This window comes from Glycine max, chromosome 1 (assembly GCF_000004515.6).
Source record: "Glycine max cultivar Williams 82 chromosome 1, Glycine_max_v4.0, whole genome shotgun sequence".
Classification (NCBI taxonomy): domain Eukaryota; kingdom Viridiplantae; phylum Streptophyta; class Magnoliopsida; order Fabales; family Fabaceae; genus Glycine; species Glycine max.
The window spans coordinates 50,497,443-50,523,305 of NC_016088.4; the positions used below are offsets into that span (position 1 = coordinate 50,497,443).

The following is a 25,863-nucleotide window of genomic DNA, read 5'->3' on the forward strand; positions in this document are numbered from 1 at the left end:
TTTCTTAATAAAGTATCCTTAGCACAATTTGTTACCGAACTTCAAAGAAATAAACTGTCAAATCTATTTAGCAAGTCATTTTTTTGTCTCATCAAGAGTAAGCAGTACAATGCCAATATGAATTGATTCAATTAAAAATAAATTTTGTTTACTATAAAATATTAGTAGTTTAATGACTATGAAATAAAATATATAAGTCTTTGTGATGGCTTAGATAAGCCCTACAACATACTTTATTTTTAAACCATGTAAAAAGAGTAAAAATAAAACAATTTTGTCAATTTAAAAGAAAAACCTTAAAATAAATAGATGATAATGGTCAACAATGGGTGCAAATGAAATATTATCATTTAACACATGGCTGGCTAAAATTACAGAGCACATATATGGATATTGTCTTTTTTTTTCTATGGGTTTTGCTAGGGCACAAGTTAAATAATTAAAAAAAGAAAAAGTTTTACTACAAATCCCATAAGTACATTTTGAAATTATAGAGGGACACATTTTTTTTGCATCCTAATAAAAAAAATTATTTTATTTTCTTAATTAATGTCCTAAGCAACTAGTTAATATTTAGGCTTAAATATGTTTTTAATTTTTTAAATTTGAGTAATTATTTTTTTTGGTCCTTCACAAATAAAATTATTTTTATTAGTCCCTCAAATTTCTGAAAAACTATTTTTAGTCCCTTTTTGTTCATTATGTTTATGGTTTAACAATTTGTGAACATTTTTAATTGTCAAAATAAATATTTTAATTTAATTTTTAAAAATAATTTCTAATGATTTTAGGTCATCAAAATAATTGACTTATATGGATTGGTGGTCTTTATTTTTTAATATTTTGGCGGTTTTAAAAAATAAAAATAAATATAAGAATGTTGAATTGTGATGTTTTTTTTTTACATATTTTGATGAATTTAAACTATCACAAATCATTTTCAAAAAAATTAAATTAAAAAAAAATCTGGCTGAGAAACCAACATAAATTATGAAACCATTAATGCAAATAAATAAAAGTAGCTTTTAAAAATTTGAGAGATTCATAAAAATAATTTTTTTAAAGAACTAAAAAATGTTGGGTAATCAATGCTTTTATAAATAAAATTATCAACATCCACAAAGGATCGTGAGGACACACACAAAAATTACACTGTAAGAAAAATAATAACAAACACAAGAATTTAACGTGATTCGACACCTCTTGCCTACGTCCATGAAGCCGTCTCAAAATATTTTCACTATCACAAGAATGATTACAAGATTGTAACTCACCCCAAACAGTATATCACCATACAAATCCGAGTACCCAACTCAATGGTTACAAGAAATGATAACACTCTCACACAAAGACATTTTTCTCTCAACAAAGTAACTTTGGTTCACAATCTCTCTTCTCACACTCTCTCTTCATGTGTTGTTTTTCCACTAATTATCTTCTCTATTTATAATGAAAATTGTCACCAACTATAATAAATAAATTCTCATGAAAGTTGAAACAAAAATAACTTCTAATGTATCTATTCAACTAAGGTTCATATAGTAAAATGCAATCTTTCACTTTGCATTTAAACTTCCTAAATCTTAGTGATAAAAAAATTCAATTTCCAATGTGCATACACCTTATCTTTTGGCTTGAAACTCCTCAATTCTCCCCCTAAAACCAAAAGAGAAATATCATTCAATCAATTTGAGAGTGAACAAACTCCCCCTCCAACGGAAGTATCTCTCAACACTTCTACAACATTAGGAAACTTCACTTTCTTCTTCACTTTGCTTTCACGGTTCCCATTCAAGGCTTGATCATCCAAATAGGAAATGTTACCTTTATTTTTCTGTCCTTGCAACATCAAGTGTCTCCCTTTGTACACCTTGTATTTCCACTTTGAACCAACATATTTGTACCTTCGTGATGTCTTCTCTCCCATCTCGAACTTTTATGTGCTCTCAATCATAGTTGAGATACCACTATTGGATAATCAACACTCCCTTAAATAAAATTATCCACACTCATAAAGGGTCATGAGAACACACACAAAGATTACTCTGTAAAAAAAAATAACAAATACAAGAATTTAATGTAGTTCGGCAACTCGTCCACAGAATCGTTTCAAAATATTTTCACTATCACAAGAATGATTACAAGATTGTAACCCACCTCATATAGTGTATCTACCTCACTCAATGATTACAAAAAATGATAATACTCTCACACAAAGACACTTTTCTCTCTAACATAGTGACTTTTGTTCACAATCTCTCTTCTCACATACTCTCTCTTCATATGTTGTTTCTCCACTAATTTTCTTCTCTATTTATAATAAAGATTGTCATTAACTATAACAAATAAGTTTTTTTGAAAGTTGAAACAAAAATAAATTTCAATGCACTCATCCAACTAAGGTTCATATAGTAAAATGCAATCTTCCACTTTACATTTAAACTATCTAAACTTTAATGATAAAAAATTTAATTTCCAATGTACATATATTTTTATCTTTTGGCTTGAAACTCTAAAAAAATAATTACTCAAATTTAAAGGATTAAAAACATATGTCTAATATTTATTACCTTTTCCTATTTATCATGTGATAACTGACAAGTATTATTTTGTTATTTATTAGTCAACAGGTACCGTGCTCGTGGGAAGAAAAATGAATTTCTTTTTTTTGAAATTTTAGTTTTTCTTGAGGTACAAGTATTTGTTTAATTACTATTATATATTGACTCTTGATACCTTACCTCTATCAAATTTAAACTAGACTTTTTTTGTGTGGTCAATAACGTTTTTCTTTTACACATTTTCTCGTAGACTTAACGTTTTAAACTACATTCAAAATCGCGATGTTGATTTTTTGAGAGTAAAATCACGATGTTAATGTTATCCATTTAACATGAAAAATATTTTATAGTAATATTAAATTAGTTAAAACTTTTTAGTTGTGATAAATTTCTTCTTTCATAAAGTAGCAGGGGTTGCATTAGATTATGCAATAAAATACTCTTCTATTTCAGTTTTTAAAAACTATTATTACTTTCTTTTAAAAATTAATTTTATGTTCGAGTGATGGAAAAACTGTTTATTTCTGTTCTGATTCCGAAATAGCTATATGTACTTTAAACCGAAAGCAAATACAGTAATTTCTTGCTTCTCGCAAAAACGTTAGTTTTGAAAAAGAGCAAATTAAAGCCAATATAATGGGTATACTATACATACAAACATGCTATAAATGTTAAGGATCCAGATTTTAAAGTTGTCAAAACACTGCCATAATGTAGTTTATTTATAGTCTTTCACATTGAACTAAAACAATTAAAGTTATACAAAAAGCACTCACGAAAACAGTCTACTTTGATAATTTTTTGTTGTTTTTTTTATGTATATATTAATCCTTCCAACTTACAAATAAGTAGTTCAGAAGTCGGCACTCTTTTGAATATTTGCACGTTAGTAGTTTGGAATTAAATATGTGAAGGTTATGGATAACCGGTTACGCACAAAACGTTTTATGGTTGCTGAAAGTGAAGTTCTTTTGGTTTCGTATGCAAAAACTACGCTGTGCTTTTAACAAGAACTACACTCAAAGGTTGTTTGGACAGGTGAAGGAATAGCAATACAGCATCATAACCGGCACTCATCAAATTACACACTAGTCTAAATGAAACCAATTTTAGATGTCTTTTAAATTAGATTTTAAGTTTGAGTGATGAAAAAAATGTGTTTAGAAGAAAAGTTTCAATTAAAATTAGTTATTGGCGTTTTCAGACAAAAATTAATTTTCAACAAAATCTGTTTTTACACTTATATACATTGCAAAGTTGATGTGCAATGTTCAATGACTTTCTTAGTCTACCTCCCTAAGTATGTTAATTTATTTTCTGTTTGATGAACTAGTTACTTCTTCAAATTTAAATTTTGTTTCCCTACGCAATTAAGTTCATTTACCAATTATGTACGTTGGTTCATATTAAGGAACAAGAAGACAATGCTGAGCTTACCAATCTCACTTTCTAGACAAGCATCAAGTTTCATCTAGAACTATTGAGCATTCATAATTGGAGAGATTTGATGAGCTTATCTAATGGAAAATATAGACCACTCCTCCCTCCCTATCTTAAAGTTCAAAATTAACAAATTAATAACAATCATGAAGAATAATAATAGTTCAAGAGTAGGTGTTAAAGATAACATAAATTTTCAATGAAAACTGTGGTTCAGCTACTCTTTTTGGAAGATTATTGGATCTTTTGACAAAATTCTGTAGTAATTAAAGGAACCATAAATCCAAGGAAGCCATTAGCCCTCAAAGTTCGTTATTATCATTAAAGGTAAGAAGCAATCAAACAAATTTTTAATGGAACAAATGGAATTCATCACATTCCGAATAAGAAAAGCCAGCCACTCTACCACAAAAGCCCATTCAAAAGTCAAAACGTTGTTAGACTAACAAAGCTTGAATAGCCATATTATAATATAGGCTACGCAACTCATTTTTCCGGAATCTCACCAATTTGTTACTCATTATCATATTCTCGTGGCGCCTTAGTCACCTACTTTGAAAAAGAATAGATGGCATTTTTCTCTTTTTGCTTGTTTTTCCCTTGGCCCTACCACACCAATCAACGATTCAAAACACCTTGATGCTTTAAATTGTTTATGGTCCCTTCCAATATTTAAATACACAAGTTTTTCAAGTTTAGTTCCGGTCACATATATTACGCCTCAAACTCCTTTGTCTTTGTAGCATATTAGGCCATCCAAAGTTTTCAAAACAGTCCAAATACACAAATTTCCAAGCTTCTTCCCTTCATTCCCCTTCACACACACACCCATCATATTCATTATTACCACACCATCCAAAAAGTCACCCTCCAACCTTATATATTTGTACATAACTCAGGGTGCTTAGCATAAGCCAAAAACCAAAAACATGGGTCATATGAGTTACAATAGAGTTAGCAGTGGGAGAGGATCATCATCTTGCCATGGAAAATGCAGAGGGTTTAGGTTAAACCTCAGAAGGCTTTACTTCCTTCGCCTAAGGAAGAGGTTCACCTTCTTACTCAGGCTCTTTGATATGTGGAAACTCTCTTATTCTCAGGCTCTTCAGCTTCTGAAGAAGGTGTTGAGAAGAAAAAGTGGATTCAAGAGAAACTACAGCAACAGCAGCAGAAGTGGTTTAGTGAGGGATGAAAGAATCAAGGGTCATGCTGATTGTAGGGTATCATCTTATGGAAGGAATAATTCTTTCTATGCAGAAGCCATTGCTGATTGCTTGGAGTTCATCAAACGAACATCTATTTCTTCCATGGACCAAATTCAAGACCCAGTTTGTCATATTCAAGATAGAAACTCGTGACTCCTTTTGTTTTCTTTTTGGTAGAGGAAATCAATATTAGATTTATCTGTTTTTTTTTCCTTTTAATTTTTTGGAAGCATTGAGAAGATATGATATAGTTACTCCTTAATCTGTGTATATATATTAATTTCTTCTAAATTTTTGCATCGGTTATGAGTTATTCTCTGTAAACAAGTGTGAAAATTGTCATAAAACTTGTAAATATTCTTCCTTCAAATTAGAAATTTCATTCAACATTATAGAGATGTATAGATTTTTCTTTTTTTATTTTATTATATTATAGATGGGAAATATTTGTTGGTAATAACTAATTATTATTTGTTATAGGAATCGAAGGTGATTGATGATCTTTTATGGAATTTCTTTTCTTAACTACGTTTTTGTATAAAAAAATTAGTCTAATTCTACTAACATAATGTTGTTAATAGAATTTTCCTTGTGAATGGCACGTGGCAGTGGCTGAATGGTTCGTTTCTTCTTGGTACATTTGAAGATTCTCAAGCTGTTCTTACCGTATTACCACCAAACACTAAAATCGTGTTTTTGACTAATCTAAACCTAAAGTAAGTCTAAAAGAGAAGATTATTGTTGACATTAGAAAAAGGGTGGCAATCATATCCCGGAATTTTAAAGTAATTTGTTGTTTATAATTTAATAGACATGAGTTCCATTCTTACCCATAATAAAATGAGGAAACCTTGTTTCCATATTACTATTGATGCTGATTAGATATCCACTAATGCTTAGCTTTTCAGCTAATAAACTAGGGTTTTGTTTGTGGGCCATACCGTGGCTGCTATGACAAGGGCATGTTGTGTCTAAATTGGCTTACAGGTTGGCTCTACTTAACGACCCTGTCCAAAATAATATGGGATTTCAAATTCTAATACCGACCATTCTTCCACAATATCGTTTGATTTAGATGCTATGACGACAGAAATTTTTTGTTTTTTTGTTGGTGTAGCAGTATAATATGTAATTATGTATTATGGATTCTTATGATAATGTTAAGAAATTAACTTCAAGTAATTATGAATTTATGATGATTATCAAGTTCTTTCAATTATGATTGGATTAACAGTTTCATTGAACATTTGTTATCTTCCTAGTTTTCCACGGTAATTGTATGTTATCTTGTCATCCATATATAAAATGTTTGTCAAAGAGAAATAAATCATTCAATTGGCTAATTATTGATGTTTAATTATTTTAAAAAACTCTTCGTGCAGTACACTCATATATAAAAGCTATTTAAAAAGTATTGTAATAATGTTTTCAAATTATTTTTCGTATTAATAACTTTAAATTCTTTTATGAGTAAAATATATCTTTAATCTCTTAATATGAAAATGTGTTAGCTTTTGGATCCATATCTTAGTTCACATACTTTTTTTTTAAATTAAGATTATATTGAATAAGACATTTCATTTAGTTTTAGCTGATAAGCTTATTTGGTTTGTTTGGTCAACAAATCTTCTTAGAGCATTTTTAGTACAAGTTTCTTATATGAATTAATCAGTTTTTTTTGTCTTCGTAACACTTTTTGTGGTTTCACAATATCATGTCAATGATAAGAAATTCATATAGAATTTTACTTCAATGCATGAAATCACAAGAAATTTCAAAAAAATTTACACATTTAATTTTTTTATTATAACTTAATTATTATTTCAATAAAATAATTAATTCATTTTTTCAATTTTTATGTATACAAATAATAAATATAAATAATTGAAGGAAATATAAAATATAAATTAAAAATAAACAAAATTACATAACATTGAAAGGAAATATGTAACAATAAAAAAATACATTTTTACATAATAATAGATAATTAAACAAAATGACATTGAAATAAAAAAACATATGATAAAAAATAAAAAAATATTACATAAAATTAATTGTTATTTTCATTTCTGAAACATACCCAAATATGTTCTACTAAATCTTCTTAAAGTTGACGATGTTTTTGTTTGTCATGAACCTTTGTTCCTTTGGAGATATGTTGATCTGATACTGGGGTAAGCACTTAAAGATACTTTGAATCTTGACATGCTATTACCTATACTATTGTAATCAACATTATTTCGATATGTGTCATGTTCTTCATCATCAATCATGTTATGAAATATGATACATGCATAGATGATATTCTTCATTTTACCAGCATTCCAAAAACATGTTGGACCACGTATAATTGTGAATCAAGATTGGAGCATTCCAAACAACTATTCTACATCCTTTCTTGCCGATTCTTGTTGTTATGCAAATAATTTTTGCTTTTCTCCTTGTGGCATTGAGATGGTCTTTACAAATGTGGCAAAGTTTGGATAAATGTCATCCACTAAATTGTATCTCATATTATATTGGGTTCTATTCACGGTGTATTGCACTGCGGGCGCATATCCTGACAAAACTTCATCAAACACATTAGATCCATTTAACATAGTAATGTCATTATTTAAACTTGTGGTGCCAAAATATGCATGTTAAATCCACAAGTCTTGTGATGTTACGGCTTAAGGAATGATTGTTGGGTTGCGATGATCACCTTGACAAAATTAACCTTTCCACACAATTGGACAATGTTTTCATTCCCAATGCATATAATCAATCGAACCTAACATACCTGAAAATCCACGTGCCACTCCCATTTGTAGTAGTCGTTCAATGTCTTCATTATTTGGTCTTCTCAAGCACTCATTCCCAAATATGGTGCAAATGTCTAATACAAATCGCTCTAAGCATTCCACTGCAGTGGTTTCACCAATTCAAACATATTCATCCACACTGTTTAAGTTTTGATGTGTTGACATTTTTGTCCTTCATTACACTTTCTATGCCAAATAAATCAAGAGTGTTAAAAGCTTCTTAACCTTTGCTTTTCTTTTTTGCTACTTTTTGTCCAATTGGGTAAGGCATTGGCGATGACGTATCATATTCTTCACCTTCAATGGGATTCTCTGGGTTAGAAGATGATGAGTAATTTCCACCAGCAAAAACCTTTCTTCTTTTTGAATACTTTGACATAAATTTTGCATCGAATTTGAGTTCATCTTTCAACAACAACCAAGCATGCTCAACCTCAAATTTTTTACCAATATCCTGTGAGTAAATCATATAAGCATCAACCAAAACATCCTTCTCTGAACTTTCACTTCTCCTATGTTTATTTGCTTGTTTGTAGCACCCATTAAAATTTTGAATTGGAGGGTGGATCCTGCTCTACCGAGATTTCAATTGAGTCCAACTTCTTTCACAAAATTGTCCACTTTGATGCACATCGTCATTGTTGTACGCATTTTTTATCCTTGCCCAATATTGCTTTGATGTTTGGTCAACTCCTATAATTGAATTCTTTGACACATTGAGTCATGATCATATGAGAATCACAACTTCTATCATTAAGAATGTTGTACGAGTTTTTTTCCACTAGAATTTTGTTCTCCCTCGTCTAGTTGAATACTGTCTAAACCGGTTGGTGATTCAACTTCATTGCTAGGGGGCTCAATATTGGATAAAGAAGGCCTATAACACGTGTTTGGGTTGATGGAGGTTGATGGTTGACTACAAAATTGTGGATTTTGAGAACTATCACTAGTAGGTGAAGGATGCATATACTACATGGGGGGGGGGGGGGGTGGATACATAACATATTATGATGGATTTTGAGAATTTTCACAAGTAGGGGGTGGTGGTGGATATATAACATATTGCGGTGGATTTTGAGAATTTTCACTAGTAGGGGGTGGTTGATTTTGCAAATAATTATAGTAACATTGATAATTATGCTGATTGAGATCCATTTTAGAGAGAATAAAAAAGATTGAGACTTGATAGGAATAAGAAAAAAAAAGTAGTAGAAATGTTGTATGCAAAACTCCATCAATGAGACTCAAATTTATAGTGAACAATACGTGCAACGATAAAACAAAATTGGGTCACAATAGTTATATATGTCCTGTTAACGGTAACATTTCTAGATCAACAATCATAATTTTTTTGTAAAAATATTTTATCAACGTTCCAGATCCTTCCTCACTAATTAATTGTTCTAATCAACGTTCCAAATCCTTCCACACCAAATAATGAACTTTCTAGATCCGTCCATAATACTTGTTCACCTTCACGAAAATCCTTTATTCTCTAGAACCTTCCCCACCAACCCTCTGCAGTGCACCTTTCTATCTTTTTCTCCAGAAACTTTTCTCTCCAAAATCAAACCTTCTTCACTCTTCATGCATCACCTCTACCTCCCCGCTCATTGCCACTGTAGCCACCACTGTGTCGTTCCTTCCCACTTGCGTCTTGCGCCGACGCCTCCAGCCACGGCTATGCCTCCATTGCAGCACTAACGTTGGTCATCATGTGTCTGGCGTTGACACCTCCAGCCATGGTTGTGTCTCCATCTAGTTATCCCCTTTCCATGTTTTTTCCCTTTCATCTCTTCAATCTGGTTCATGAAAACCCTTTTTCCCTTTATTGTATTGTTTGAATTTGGATTGAATGATATTTTTTTTTCAAATTTTATCAATTTTGGAATTCATTGTGGTTGTTCTTTGATCAACTGAGTTTCTATTTGTTCATTGTTCTTTTCTTGGGATAGTTATTTTCCCTTTTATCTGTACGTGTGTTATACCTATTTTGTGTGAAGAAATTATTTTTTTAATGGTAAGATATTGTTTCTTATATAAGAAACAATTTTGAAGAGTGAATTAATGCACCCTACCACTTGGGTTTGCTCCAGTGTGAAAAAATTTAAGAAATAGTTTCTTCACACTAAGCACCTAGGAAGACACTTGTGCTGAAGATGCTTTTAACGTTTTTGGAAATGTTATTTGAGGTAATATTTTTTGAAATGCTAGCTTTTAACTTTTTATATTTTCTTTCATTTTTATTCTTAATATATTTATTTAATTTCCTAGTTATTCTTTTTTAACTAAAGCATGATTTTATTATTTTTTGTCATTTTATATTTTTCATCTACTTTAATAGCTAGTTTTACTTAATACTTATAATTTAATAAGCTCGTTTTTTAGAGCTACCAACTTTCAGTTACCAACAAACTTTTCAGCTTTTAACGAGTGTTTCAGCTAATTTTGCCTAACATAACCTAACTGGTTCTTTTAGATGATCACTCTGAATCATTATAATTCTCTTCACTCCTTGATAAAAAGAATTTCAAATCCTTTTTAATCTTAAAGTAGACCTTTCTTCATCTTTCTTTTAGAGATATGTTGGATATACTAGAGGCAAGTTTCAACTATCTTATCTCTTATATTCTTTGATGAAAAAAAAATAAGGAAGATAAATTGTAATACTCTAATTTCTCTAAATATATCAAAGTTTAGTTTAATCCATTTTAAAACATAAGTACCAATATTTGGCCACATGAGATGAAAATGACATGTAACTGACAATGAGGTGATAATTCATTATCCACAAATATTAAATGTGAAATTTAATATTAATTTTAGTTTTATATTTTTTTCCTAGGTCAAAGATCATGCCTGTTTCTCAATCCATTTGATCAGAGATTAATCTTACTTGTAGTACATGATTGCCGCTGGTCCAACAAAATTTTATATAAGGTGGGAATCGAACATAGATTCTCCTATTAGTTTCATATTTCTATCAATTATTGTTATATCTATTCAACTTCTTTATTTAATTGTTACATAAAAAAGTAATAAATATATTTTTTTACAGAATAAATATATTATATTTAAAGAATAGTATAATGTCTAACCATATTGTTTAATTTGATTATATATTATATTTAATAAATATAATGTATTAAAAAATTTTATGAATATTAAAATTGATTCATTTTAATTATATACTGTAACAAATATTTAAAAGTTTAATGAAATATTAAAAAAATTATATTTAATAAATACAACATAAAATTTTATTGGACAATAAGTTTTTATCCTGGGGCAGAAATTATGAGTGTCGTCCAATTCTTTAGAAACTAATCTCACTTACGGTGTATGATAGTTGTTTGAACCAAATAAATTTTATACACGGAACATGAGTTCTCTTGACTCTTGTTAAATAGATCGTTTTCATACCTATAAACATAATGGAACGTTACACTATTACACGAATCATTTGGGTTGGACAACAAGTTTTAATTACAATATATTAATTATAGTATTTATAAATAAATCTGGTATATTGATTTTTTTAATATATCTAAGGTAAAAAAAAAAAGTGGATGTCCACCTTTGGACAACCTAATAGCTTGTCCAGCGTAGAATGCATGACAAGTAAACCCTAACTTCTTTCATAACCTTTCATTTGGCTGCAAAAATTAGTTTGCTAGGCTTCCGATGTGAAAGTCACTTTGCTGGTCCAATTGATGAAGGTAATACTTTGACCGGACTGAGGGGGGAAACTGTGTTTAATTGACAAAAGAGAAGACTAAGTTGTTTTTTGTTTTATTTTTTCCAAAAAGGGCGGAAAGAGTGAGTTTTAGTTTATTAATTATTAATAATATAAACAGAGGCATGTACAAAAAAAAAATATAAACAGAGAACTAAAGTTAATCAATTGACTTTACTTTTCCTTTCCCACTTATTGTTTAGTTTCACACGCAAGTCATGTAAATTAACAGTTTTATTTATCATTTCCCTCCAAACTATAAGGTCTAGAAAGTTATTTCCATTGGCAAATATAACATGCACTTCATCCCTTTAACATTCGAAAAAATGTTAGCACAATTGGCGATGCAAACAGTTAGTGTTATCCTTTCCTTTGTGTACCCGAACAATGAAAATGGAACACCCAACAACCTACGTAGAAAGACAAAAAAACGAAAACATGGAACAATTAGGAATACCCTATAACCAACGACAGATTGCCCTGGTTAGATTCTACCGGCCAGCTAAACAAAACAACAAGTAACAAACCACATTGTTTGTTCCTCCTGTTGTCGTCCTCAAGAAACCCATAAACGACATCATCCTCTTATAAATCCTACTTCCACGTTGATTCGTTCCGTGAATTTTGAAACGCATAGGTGCTTTCCTTCTCGTGTTCCCATCTAGATACAAAGAATATTAAATTATATATTTTAGCATTTAGATTCCTCCGGTTGATAATTCAATTGCATGAGGTGTAATTCTAAATATGACGGTGATGAAAGCTCTACAACTACAAGGATTTTCATGTTTTAAATTAATACTGATTCTTATTTTATGTATAAAAGTTTAAGTAGATTGAATCTTATTGAAAAAGTAAAGCATGCATAGTTCCATTCTTAAATACCATACGAGGCAGTCAAGATTAATGTCACCACCGGACAAAATAACTATTAGTTAAGAGGAAAACATGCATAACAATAAACAAAAATAAAACATTGCAAATACATACAAATACTAACGAAACAAACATGCTTAACAGCAAGAGGAAAACAAAACTTGTCTATTGGATGTTTCTTCGTCGATGGCCTGGTAAGCGGGGAAATAAAAAATGAATAAAAAACAAAGTAGAAAAATCAATAAGAAAAAATAACTATTAATTAAGAAGAAAACATACATAACAATAAACAAAATTAAAACCTTGCAAATAGAGACAAATAGTCACGAAACAAACATGCACAACAACAAAAGGGAAAAAAACTTGCCTACTAGATGTTTCTTTGTCGATAGCCTGATAAGCGGGAAAATAAAAAAGGAACCAAAAACAAAGTGAAAAAATCAATAAGAAAAAATAACTATCAGTTAAGAAGAAACCATGCATAACAACAAAAACTCAACAAAAAACCAAAGCAAAAATTAGAAGTGAAGATGGAAGAGACGAATCACAAAAATGAAGAAGAAAGAAAGCATGGAGGAAATCTCATGTAGCAAACAGAAAATGGGAAAACAGAAACAAAAGCAAAAATCGAAAATGAAGCTAGAAGAAGAAAGAAAGCAAACGGAGATAGCAGGAGTTGGTGAGGACACTACGGGTCAAGGCTGAAAAAGAAAATACGTGGAGCAACCAACAGAGGTGGAAGTGTGATGCGAAAATAACCAAAAAATCAATAAAAGTGTCACGTGTCAGGTGTCACAGCCTTAAATAGGGACATTTTTTATTTTTCCAAAGTATTTCTCTTTTATTAGATAGTATATAGATGCTAAGTATTTATGCATAAAAAAAGTATGTTAAGTATTTTTCGCATTATTTTCAATTAAAGTTAAAATATTAATTAACTTTTAGGAAAAAAAGCCAAAAATGTTTTATGGAGAGAGATAAATCATGATGATAGTTATGAATTGAAGCACGGATCACTCATTTTCTCAAAGCCAATTTGAATTTTTACATGTAAAAAAAAAAAAGCATAGTTTAAAAATAATTTTAGATTAAAAAGGACGAAGAGCAAGGGGGGAAATGAAATTTAGAATCTGCCCTAATCATCATAACTGGAAGAACCTCTTATCGAAGGCGCGAAACTTGATCAGTGTTGGACGCGCTTCATCCGCCGCCTTCGCCAACGCCATGGGTGACGTTCAGATCCACAAGACCAAACTCTGCATCATCGGAAGCGGCCCCGCCGCCCATACCGCCGCCGTCTACGCCGCCCGTGCAGAGCTGAAGCCTATCCTCTTCGAGGGCTGGATGGCCAACGACATCGCCCCCGGCGGCCAGCTCACCACCACCACTGACGTCGAGAACTTCCCCGGCTTCCCCGACGGCATCCTCGGCGGCGAGCTCATGGACCGCTGCCGGAGCCAGTCCCTCCGCTTCGGCACCGAGATCCACACCGAGACCGTCTCCAAGGTCGATTTCTCCGCCCGTCCTTTTAGGGTTTTCACCGATTCCCGCACCGTCGAGGCCGAATCCGTCATCGTCGCCACCGGCGCCGTTGCCAAGCGCCTCCCCTTCCCCGGCTCCGGCGATGGCCCCGATGGCTACTGGAACCGCGGCATCTCCGCGTGCGCCGTCTGCGATGGCGCCGCGCCGATCTTCCGGAACAAGCCACTGGCGGTGATCGGCGGCGGGGACTCGGCGATGGAGGAGGCCACCTTCCTCACCAAGTACGGTTCCGAGGTTTACATAATTCACCGCAGGGATACATTCAGGGCTTCGAAGATTATGCAGAGCAAGGTTATGGGCAATAGCAAGATTAAGGTGATTTGGAATTCGGTGGTGGTTGAGGCTTTTGGGGGCGGAGATAACAAGAGGGTGCTTGGGGGATTGAAGGTGAAGAATGTGGTGACTCGAGAGGTATCTGAATTGAAGGTTTCTGGGTTGTTTTTCGCAATTGGGCACGAGCCCGCAACCAAGTTCTTGGACGGGCAGCTTGAATTGGATTCTGATGGATATATAGTGACGAAGCCGGGGACGACGAAGACCAGTGTTGAGGGAGTGTTTGCTGCTGGGGATGTTCAGGACAAGAAGTATAGGCAAGCTATTACTGCTGCTGGCACTGGTAAGTTACAGATTTGTCTATGATGCATAGAGCTGCTTATTGGACATTGGTGTATGTACATGTGTGTGTATAAGATCCCTGGTTTTGAAGCATAGTAGTGTATTTTGCTGTTATTTAGTAGGGTGCCCATTGTTGACTGATTATCGTTTAATTTAACCAAGAGTCTGTTGGTTTTAAAGTAGGGTAGGGCTGGTTTCGAGCAGTTGAATAACGTAATTGGGATATGTGCCTAAATTAATCTCAGTCATAGTTTTTATACTGTTAGAATGTGTATCACAGTGAGAGGACTTGATTTTAGTAGTTTGCCAAACATGAACTAAGTTGCTGAGTGCGTGTTATTTGACTGATTGGTAAACCAAGTTTGTAGACTTAAAGGAGGTGGGGTCGGTTCAACAGAGACCATAGGTGTACCAACAGTGAAGTGAACTCACCTTCAATGCAGTATAGGTTTGTAAAAAAGTGTCGGTGTACAACAAATTTTCTATCTAGTATAGGTTCTTTCAGAACTCAGAGCATATTAGTTTGTTCTCCTGTTTGTTGTTTCTGATTTGGGGGTTACTGCATGTTTGGTTGGGCGTCATCAACACTTTTCGCATGTCCCTCTGAAGTATTATACTCTTGCTTGTGCTTCCTTTTGGAATTTGGGCGTGGTTTTTTTTTTTTTTTACCTAAATATGTGTATAATATGCAGTTCCAAACACACAATTAATCCTTCAATTAGATGAATTACAGAGATAAAATAAATAAGAGAAAGAGTTAATGTCCTAAGGTATCAGCTTTTAACATTTGAAGCTGAAATTGGATTATTCTCTCGCATGTTTAGCTGCAAACTTGACTGATTATTTCCAGCTACTTAATTAATACTTCAAACCTTGGCCAAAGGTGGGGGAATCAAGCATGTCCCATTTTCATACAGACGGCTGTTAGTTCGTACCAGACCAGAGCAAGTTTCACATGTTCTTTTTTAGACTTGTGATTTGTTTGACTTGTTGCATTATATCTGATAAAATACAGAACTCTGAAGAGCAGAAAATGGAGAGGTGAAAGGAACACTGAACTCTATATAATTTGATCAGAGCAATTAAACTCCTTTCAAGCAGAGAAATAACTGAGAAACAGTAGGAAAATAGTTATATAGTAGACAAAATGAAGAAGAAAAGTGGAGGATACTCTGGAGGGTCAGAGACCTTCTTCCACCCTAAAATCCTGCAACAAGACATACTCCTGCCAAAATCCCCCTTCCTCTCTCCCACCATCCTTTCTTAGTTCTGACCAATTTCCTCCTGAATGACACCCAGTAGCTCTCCATGCAACTGCAGAGGATGATCTGGCCCACCATCCTTCAACCCAACCATCACCCCTTAATTCTCCCAGTGTAAACCTGATTCATGGGCCTAAATTCCTTCCCTGATAACACTCGCCATGTCTTCAATTGAAGGTGAAAATAAGGAGATTTCTTGTGAAGGGTATAGTGTTCTTCCCAATAGTATTCATGTCCTGAGATTTTTGCAGCATCATAAATTCAGAATCTCGCTTGTGCCATCAGACATCTGTGTTAAGACTAGAACTACTGCTGGTTGAACATGCAGCTCATGCTCCTCTGATAACATTTGGATTGATATCATGTTTCAGCTAAGATATATGGCTGATGGGGTAAATAATCGAATAAGCTGGTGGGACCAACATGTAGGTCACGGCTTTCACTCTGATAATCACCTCAAGAGGTCCATAGATATGTGGACTGAATTTCTGATTGACCTAGTTGTCCAACTTAAATTCAAGTTCCCTATGATGCTCTGTTCTTCAATTCCTTGTTGAGCTCAACACAATTTTTCAAATCATCTGTATAGCATTTCTGTTTTCCGAAAATCTTCTATGGAAGTTGACCCCCTTTTGAAATGAATTATTCTAGAGGACTTCTCCCTTAAAAGGGATCATCCCAATGTTGACACTGATTTGTGGGAGGTATTAAACCAGAATTCTCCCCATGGAATTAGAAACAGCAATGGGTATTTTCTTGAGTAAGGTACTATGGTACCTATTATCATTCCCATATTTTTAAAAATTACTCATACTGATCTCTATACCCATATGGGCATCTCCATACCCTCTAGGTACCTAGGTCCCCAAACTTGTCCCCATTAATGTGATTTGGGAGCTCCTGAGGTAACTTAAAATTCAGAGGAGCAGAAAATGGGGAGATAGATGAAAGGAATACAGAACTTTATTTATGAACAGAGAAGTTAACCAGCTTACTAACTGTTAATTAACTCTCGGATACAATAAGAAAATAGTAGGATAGTGTACAAAGTGACGACACTTCTCTTCCAGCACAGACTCCCTGACAAAACCCTTTTCCTCTCCTAATTCTTTTTAATTCCCTCCTCATTCACACCTAATAGCTCCCATGTGTGTCCAGAGTATGATCTGCTCATCACCCTTCAGCCCAACCCTCCTCTCCCTGATTCCACTGGAGTAAACATGATTTTTGGGCTTATCATATTCATATCAATATTCATCATGAACTATATTATCTGTGTCTTGTATTGGGATTTCATTTTTTTTTGGTTGTGTATGTTGCATATAATGCCTCTGGTGTGCTGTTATTTATGTTTGCAATAACAGCCTTATGAATATAGTTCCTTGTTTGATTATTGTTTCAGGCGAGTTTCTCTTATTTCATCTGTTCTAGAAGCCTGAACTGAGGGCTTAAATTTACATTATTTTGTAGTGTGAATTGTATAGAAAGATACTAAATGTGTGGTTGTGCCTGATCTGCTAATGACCTTTAGTTATTTATGGTGGAACTTCTTCCTTTAGAAATATTGATATAGAAGATAATACATGTTACAAAGCATTAAATCCTTGTTTAACTGTGTATGTAGACATTTTCAAGCTGATTTGTTTTGTTATTGGAGTGGTATCAAATATCAATGATGTAAGAATCGGGAATTGCTACATTGTTGTCATACCTGTTAATTATATTTGAACTGCAAGTAATTTAGACCAATGTAAATAAGGAATGCACTGTGCTGTCTTTGGCTTTGATAGTTTTTTTTTTTTTTGCACAGCAAAAAAATACTTTATATTATAAATATGATTCAGTACTAGATGTACTGAAAAGTACAACAAATATCATAGGCAGTGGGAGACACCATTGTAGTTATCAGGGTTAGTGTATGCTTCATAAACATTTTTTTCTTCAAAGGATAAGCCAAGTTGTGTTATTGGTACAGGATGCATGGCAGCTTTGGATGCAGAACATTACCTACAAAATGTTGGTTTACAACAAGATAAGAGTGATTGACTAGCTTGGGTGTGTCCAAAGATCAGAAGATGCTTAATCAGAAGCAATGTTTAATTCCTATAGAAGAATGGATGCATCCTACCAGAATCTTCATTTGTGGGTTGCGACATTCATATTTTTATTGCAGAGCGAGACTTGCATTATTTTTTAAGCAGTGATGCTCACGTGCACAAGTACATGTATTATGATTATTGGGCTTATGTTACGTGCATTATTGTGACGATGCAGAGATATTTGCTTGCCCGGTGCAACTCATGCATTCATAGACAGGTATTGCTACCGTTCATAGACTGCTATGTGCTATCCTATCCAGTCCTTTTTTTTTAAGGGAAAAAAAAACGGTTTGCTCTTCAGGAAGGGGTAACTCAAACTATGTTCAGTTTTTAGATTGGAAAATTTTAAAAGTCCATCAACTCAATTTGACCTGATACATAGTGTTTTTTTCTTTCTTTCAATTTTCTTTTCATATTTTATTTGTCAATTGTTAAACTCGCCTCCCTTAACTGCTAACATTCCTCTTTTATTCCAAGAATACCCCTTTCGAAAATTAATTTCCGGAAATACATTCTCCGGAATGTATTCGTTAGTTCCTTGCTCTTATGGATTCCATGTCCGCTCCTGCCCAAAATTGCATGGTATTAAATAAAATACAGTACATAACACCCAAAATTATGAAAAGAGATATACATAATAAAAACTACAATACCCCTTGGTTACCATTTATAAAAATATAACCAGCCTCTGAATGTTCAAATAAGCGTAGCTTTCATTAGATTGGATCTTTAATTAGATGAATATGCATTAATGTGCCCGTCAACCCCCAACGGTAATTAGTGTGTGATCACTATTACATCTTCATGTCTCATGTCTGGATCAGTTCTGGATGTGACTTCGAAATTAGTCATTAACGTAAGGTAAGGCTTGCTTTCATGAACAAAATTTTGGTTTAAGTAGCCAAGAAGTGAGGGATGAGTATATAAAGTAGGTATATAGGGGGGCAGTGGCTAATCAAATTGTCAATAAACAAATAAACTAGAAAAATATGTCCTAAAAGAATTTAAGAAAACGATGTTGTACTGTATGATTCTGAATGTTGATTATGGAATGACTTTCTACCATTTATATGACTTTGTATGTTCAAACAAAACTACATTAGTTCATTTAGTTTGGTTAATCGCACACCCTCCCTCCTATATATATTACGATTGGTCTTTTGGAATGTACATTGAGAATAATTTCCTTCAGTTGCACTTCGTAGCTCTCTAGATAGGTAGTATAATTCAAAAAAAAAAAAAAAAGACAACGGATTGTTTGCATTCGAGTCTTGTATCTTCACGAATTGTGTAAACGAATCAGGGGTTGGATTTTAAAGTTTCTTGTAAATTAAGTATGACACTTGACATTAAGTTAACTAAACCAGTGATTCGGCAGTCAATTCAATTAACTAATCAGCCCTGTTAACGTGGGTCAACATTGTGATAGTTTTGGGCCTCTGAAGAGAAACCCAAAACTTGCATTGCTCTTGCTATATCACCTCCTTTTTCCTAAGTACACCCTCATACCTACCTCTCAATTACCCATTATACCCTTTTTCTTAAAGAAGTACAGCTCTTTTGCTTTCCAGAAATGTATTTCCAAAAATGTATCTTCGGAACTATGATTCATAATTATCGAGATATACTTTGGGAATATGTATATATTTTTTAATAAAATATCATTTAAGAATTAAGATGATTGACGAAAAAAAAAATAAATGATAAATATTTATCTTATACTCATGTTTGTTAATCTTATTTTCATTGTATCATTAGTGTTTTTTAAATCCTATCTAAAATCTTATTTTTGTCTTATTTTTATTATTCTTTAAACTCTAATTTTAAACTATTTTCACAATATATTCATTATATAACACTGCATTTTCATTATTATTATACAATATTTTATGTTTTTCTTCATGTGGCAATGCGTTTAAAGCTACGTTCATCACTAACTTCATGTGACATTGAATCGTTGACATAGACTTGGATTAGAAAATGAATGACCACACTTGAAGGAAAAAAAAAACATTTGTCAAAAACTTTGCTTTGTAATTAAGGTGTATAATATATGAAGTTAGTGATGAACCTACCTTAAAACGCAATGTCACATGAAGAAAAACATAAAATATTGTATAATAATGATGAAAACATAGTATTATATAATGAATATATGATTAATATAGTTTAAATTAGGGTTTAAAGAATAATAAGATAAGATGAAAAATAAGATTTTATATAAGATTACAAGAATACTAATGATAGAATAAAAATAAGACTAACAAATATAGGTATAAGATAGATATTTATTATTTTTTTTCTTCTCAACCATTTTAATACTTGAGTGATATGTTATTATAAAATATATACTTATTTTGGAAGTATATCTCCAAAACCATGATTTATAGTTCTGAAAATACATATCTGAAATAGGTATATGTGATTCTGGAAAGACATTTATGGAAAGCAAAACAGGTGTACTTTTTTAAGAAAAAAGGGTATAAGGGGTAATTGAGAGGTAGAAAGGGGGATATGGGTGTACTTAGCGAAAAGATTATATAAATAGCAAGAGCCGACTTGCATTCTGTTTTTGAATAACCCACGAAGCCCAAACGCACCGAAAGAACTCGTTCGATCTGCCTTCAGGGTTTCTCTCAATCTGAGATCTATTATATCCTTCTTCCGCGTTGATTTTGCCCAAAATTCAACTGATTTGCCTTAATTACTCTGAAATCGGCGCACACAACGGGGTTCCTCCCTTCCGCGACCCATTAAATGTTCATCATTTTGCGTGCAATGATCTGAACCATTTTGATTCCCTGCACCGTTATTTCGTTGTGGCATAATCAAATTAAGCCATTGATTTTATGTTTGTGGAAAACGTTTCTGATCACTCACGCAAAATGATGTCAATTTTGTGGGTTCATGTTACTGGGGCCTAATCCAGCTCACAAAGGTATGAATTTGGATGCATATTATCCTAATCTTTTACTCAATCAGATATTTAACTAAGAGCCTGCGCCTGTTTGTTTTAAAGTTCGGTAGGACTGATATGAACCATTGAATAATGTAATTGGGATGTGCCTAAAGTAATGTGGGTCATAGATTTTATATTAGAATGTGCCACAGTGACAAAAATTGTTTTTTGTAGTTTGCCAAGCAAGTACTGAGTCACCTTATTAAACCAAGTTATTTGACTGACTGGTAAACCAAGTTTGCAGGCTTTTTTCTTAAATGAGGTAGTGGTCGGTTTTACAGAGAGTGTAGATGTACAATAGTGAAGTGAACTCACCTGAGGTAAAATAATTATCCTTTCATCTATAAGGTGGAGTACTTGTTAGTCTAATGGTTGTGATGGCCTGTTTTCTTCATCATTTATTTTATCATAATTTTATATATAGAGCATATAATTTTAATTTTTAAAATATATTTCTTAATTTGAATTTAAAACTTAATTTGATTTGAACAACTAACCTAAAAGAATTCCTTTTTATCCATATCAAACCACTTTTCTTCTATTTCTTTATCCTTACACTTAATTTTTTTCCCAAGTTTTCTCCTTCAATTTATTATTATTATTATTATTGAATTTCAACATTTAAAAAATATCAATAATTAAAAATATCCTTATAAATTATTTATCATAAATTCAAAATATAATATACATATTTAAAAATATTTATTTATTATAAAGTCCAGTCATTTAAAAGTAAACATTTATCTTACTACACACATAAACACTTCATTTGTTATGGAGGATTAGGGGGGTAGATTGAGGAGGGAAGAAAAAGTTTTAAAAAAATGAGTCATTTCTTTGTTATGTGGTGAGGGAAAGAGGAAATTAAGAAAGGATTTTGCAAGTGCGACCCATTATAATTTTAGGTTATGTTTATTTGTGGATGGCGTACGAAGAAAAAGGATGTCTTCTTTTATAGAATGACAAAAAAATATTTTATTTACATATCATTTTATTATTTATTTAAGGTTTCTTTTCACCTTTTACACAAGCAAACAAGTGATTTTTTTTTTACTTCCTTTTTTTTTACCAAACAACCTAAAAAAATATTTAATTTTCTACTCTCCTTTTTCTTCCTTTTCTTTTCTTTCCAAAAGAAAACATATCATGAAATACTTGTTAAACAAACAAAATGTTAAAGCATAAAAAGAAAACAGCAAATATTGTTAGCTAGTCCTGCTAGCAATAAAGTACTGTAAATCGAGCTTCTTGTCATGAACTTAATATGGTCAACGAGTGGCTTTAAATATGTTCCCTTAATCAGGGGTGCAAATGGTTACCAGAAAGGATTGATTTACACTAGAGTTAGTGCGTATTTAATTTGGTCCAAGTTAATTCGGGACGTGATTTCTCAGTTTATCTGCACGTTTGCCCAACGCATAGAAAAAATAAAAATAAAAATCTGCATGCTAACATTCTCTCTTGGTATGAAAGCATTACAAGTGTTTTATATTTAATATTGTTTTTGTCCGATTATAATTGTTGTATTATGTTATTTTGTACACAAAAAAATTAATAAATAGATTAAAAATGATAACAATTTTACAAAAATTAATTTTATTATCACGAATTTATTTTTTATTTTTGTAGCCCATATCATTTAATATTATAAGAGATATGAGTAAAAAAAGTTATTAATATTACATTAAAAAACTTAAATAGTAATTATTTTTGGACAATTTTTTTTTTACAGAACGATTATTATTATGAGACCATGGGAGTATTAGTTTTATAAGATAGTAGATAAATTCGTAGGAGCATCAATAGAAGAATATAATATTATTCTTATCTTTATGTTATTGAACTTCAAAGGTTGGGAATTAAATTGCAACACTCCCTTTATAAGCTTTCAGGTCAACTGGCCAAGGATGTGAAATCTAACGCTCTATAACAGCAGTAGTTATAGCTTTAAGTATTGAATTATTAAGGCGTCTCTGGTGTTCAGAAAGACCAATTCTTGCATCAGTATGATACTTATAATTAAGTATAAGAAGCAATGGTTAACTTATATAGAATAATCGAAAAAACTCTTTCTCTCTGAACCCTGCTGGAATCTGTATTTGTGAGTTGTTATTCAGAATTTGATTATGATACTATGTTAGAATTATATATAGAGTTAACCAAGTTTGCTTCATAAAATATATTATATACAATCAGAAATTTTGTCTGATGCATGATTATTCGTTTAATTATATTATTTATGTAACTATTTTTTCTCTTTATGTTTTTTACAACATTACCTAATTGATTTTATACTTTTCTTTTTTATGGTTCATATAGTTGTAAAATAATTATTCAATCTTATTTATACAAATATGATTTTTATATTTGAACACTATACACAATTATTGTACTCGTGGTGCAGCAGTTGGCTTTTCTATTTCAACTTCTGGTGATCATGTTCGGTATTCCTTTGATTTATTTGCATGTAATTGACCAATGGATATGATAATGCAATATTATTTGCTTGCATGTTGGTAAACGTAGCTTACTAATTAAGGCGCATTCTTAATATAAAGTGCTACCAGCTGTCCGGTGATTTTCTTCGTTCAGTATTGAAGTAATCTTGGGTAAATAACTCTTATTTGCTGTCATTGGCGGATCTGGTTTCTGTTGTTCAAACTGTTCCTTATAAATCACAAAGTTTTAAAATTGAATCACAACATTAAATATTAACACAAAAAAACAACTAAAAAAAAAACAACAAAGAAACCAATTTCATCACAGGTCATGCCAAAACTCACCTAACTCACCTAGTGCTTTGGTTCAGATCAAGTGTGAGATAATTAAGAAAGAAAAAAAATGATATATGTATTTTCTTGAAACCAAATGGATTTATTTTTGCATGATTTGCTGGACAACAACCAGGGAGGAATTTTCCCACTTCTTACAAACCACATAGAATAAGAATAGATGAACACGTTATAATTTCCTCCCTTCCAGATTATACCACACACTTAAGATTTTGACACAAGTATTAAAGAATATAATTAATTTGTTAAATTTCATAAAAAATATTATAAACAAATTTTTAATATATCTTTTATTTCTTTAATTAATTACTCTCTTTTTTAATTATACACTACTTTCAAGTAATTAAGGTAGTGCTTGAAAAAAATATTTAATACAAGATTTTGTAAAGTAATATTTTTTTTGAATAATTTTATTTTATAAAACATCATATAATCTACAAATGGAGAGAGTATTATTTCTATCTTTTCTTCTTCTTTTTTCTTTGTGTCTATAAGCTAATAGATAACCATCCATTCATTATTTTCCAACTACATATCACATGTTGTCAACAAACTTCGTTGATGCGACTCCGATTTAGTAATGAAAGTATTGTTCTATTTCATAGTCATCTTGAAATTTAGACATATATGGTTGGCCAGAAACAATTAATGGAAGGTACGTAAGGTTGACCTGTTTTTTCCTCGTTGCTAACTAGTGTTGCTGGAAAGAAACTGTGGGCTGAAAGTCTACCACCTTGTCTTGAATTGAATATCATTGACAAATAATGTTAGGAAAAAGATGGACGTACACCTCGTTTTCTAGGGTGTATGTATTAAAAAGAGAGAGAGAGAGAGTTAGAAAATATAAAGAAAAAAAAAACAAAATAATAAATATGATAAATGATATAATAAAAATGAAAAAAAAACAAGAGAATCATGCAAAAATAAATCCATGGCCATTTGGTTTCATATACAAGTTATTTGCTCTGATATTTTGTAAATGGCTCGTTCCATGTACACAGCAATATCACTATCTTCTTACGACCCATCCATTATTAAAACAGATGTTGAATAAAAAAGTAAACATTCAAAGCTATAAATGTTTGACAGTGCCATGCATGCATAACATCCAACCATAGACGCAGTTACTGCTTCCCTCTCTCTCATAAACGCAGTTACTTAAGCAGTTGAGCTTACATATATACTCTTACAAAGATTATAGAATACGCAGATAACTTGGCACAAAATCATTCTAATTTAACTAATAATCTCAAATTTAAGTGCAACTATGTTAAATTCCAAAAATCAAAACATTATCATCTATAACCATTCTATCCATAACTCAAACAAGAATTATTTCCTATAAAAAATGATTGTAGTCTCTAAAAAAATACTCTTAAAATCTTTCAAATGGTGGACACGGAAAACATGTCATTATCATGACAAAGAACATGGTTATACATTCAACAAAATTTGATCCACGTCCAACTCAATACTGCTTCTAAAGAAAACGTCCAACCCAATACTTTCATCTATAGTTTTTATGTTTTTATTTTGATTGGATGCAAAAACATGGTTTTATATATGTGTGTTTCTGACGCCTTCCAAAACACAAGACATGTCCATAAAAAAAAACGTTAAGACATGTCATAAGTAAACAGTTAGAAAAAATACCATATGCAATCATATTATAAAATAGTTTCATATTAACATTTAATTATAAATTTTTATTTATGATAAATTTATTAAATCTTATACTAATTATCTTAAAAATTATATTAATAATGACTTTTGATCAGTTAACAAATATAAAACTATTTACATCGATAGTATATCATTGTTAAACTGAAATAGTTATATGTTGCTAACATTAAGAAAGTCAAACTTTCTTTTGCAACAAAGGGTCTTTTGGCAAAATCATCACAAAGCCTAATTTACCCCACCTCTTGAATTTGAAAGCTAAAGGAAAACCTATCCATCCTTTCATTTACAG

At 31.9% G+C, this 25,863-nt stretch overlaps 1 protein-coding gene and 1 non-coding gene across 2 annotated transcripts; both read left to right on the forward strand.

The window, feature by feature from the left end:
• The first annotated feature begins 13,635 nt into the window (after window positions 1-13,635).
• Window positions 13,636-18,375, forward strand: LOC100786086 (thioredoxin reductase NTRB). The gene is made up of 2 exons (XM_003517068.5): window positions 13,636-14,780; window positions 18,017-18,375. Exons 1-2 carry the CDS (start codon window positions 13,739-13,741, stop codon window positions 18,085-18,087), a joined length of 1,113 nt encoding a protein of 370 aa, XP_003517116.1. The 5' UTR covers window positions 13,636-13,738; the 3' UTR covers window positions 18,088-18,375.
• Window positions 18,376-20,894: 2,519 nt separating this feature from the next.
• Window positions 20,895-21,039, forward strand: MIR1515A (microRNA MIR1515a). Its single transcript, NR_048624.1, has one exon. It is a non-coding gene; the product is annotated as a microRNA MIR1515a (primary transcript).
• Window positions 21,040-25,863: the final 4,824 nt, after the last annotated feature.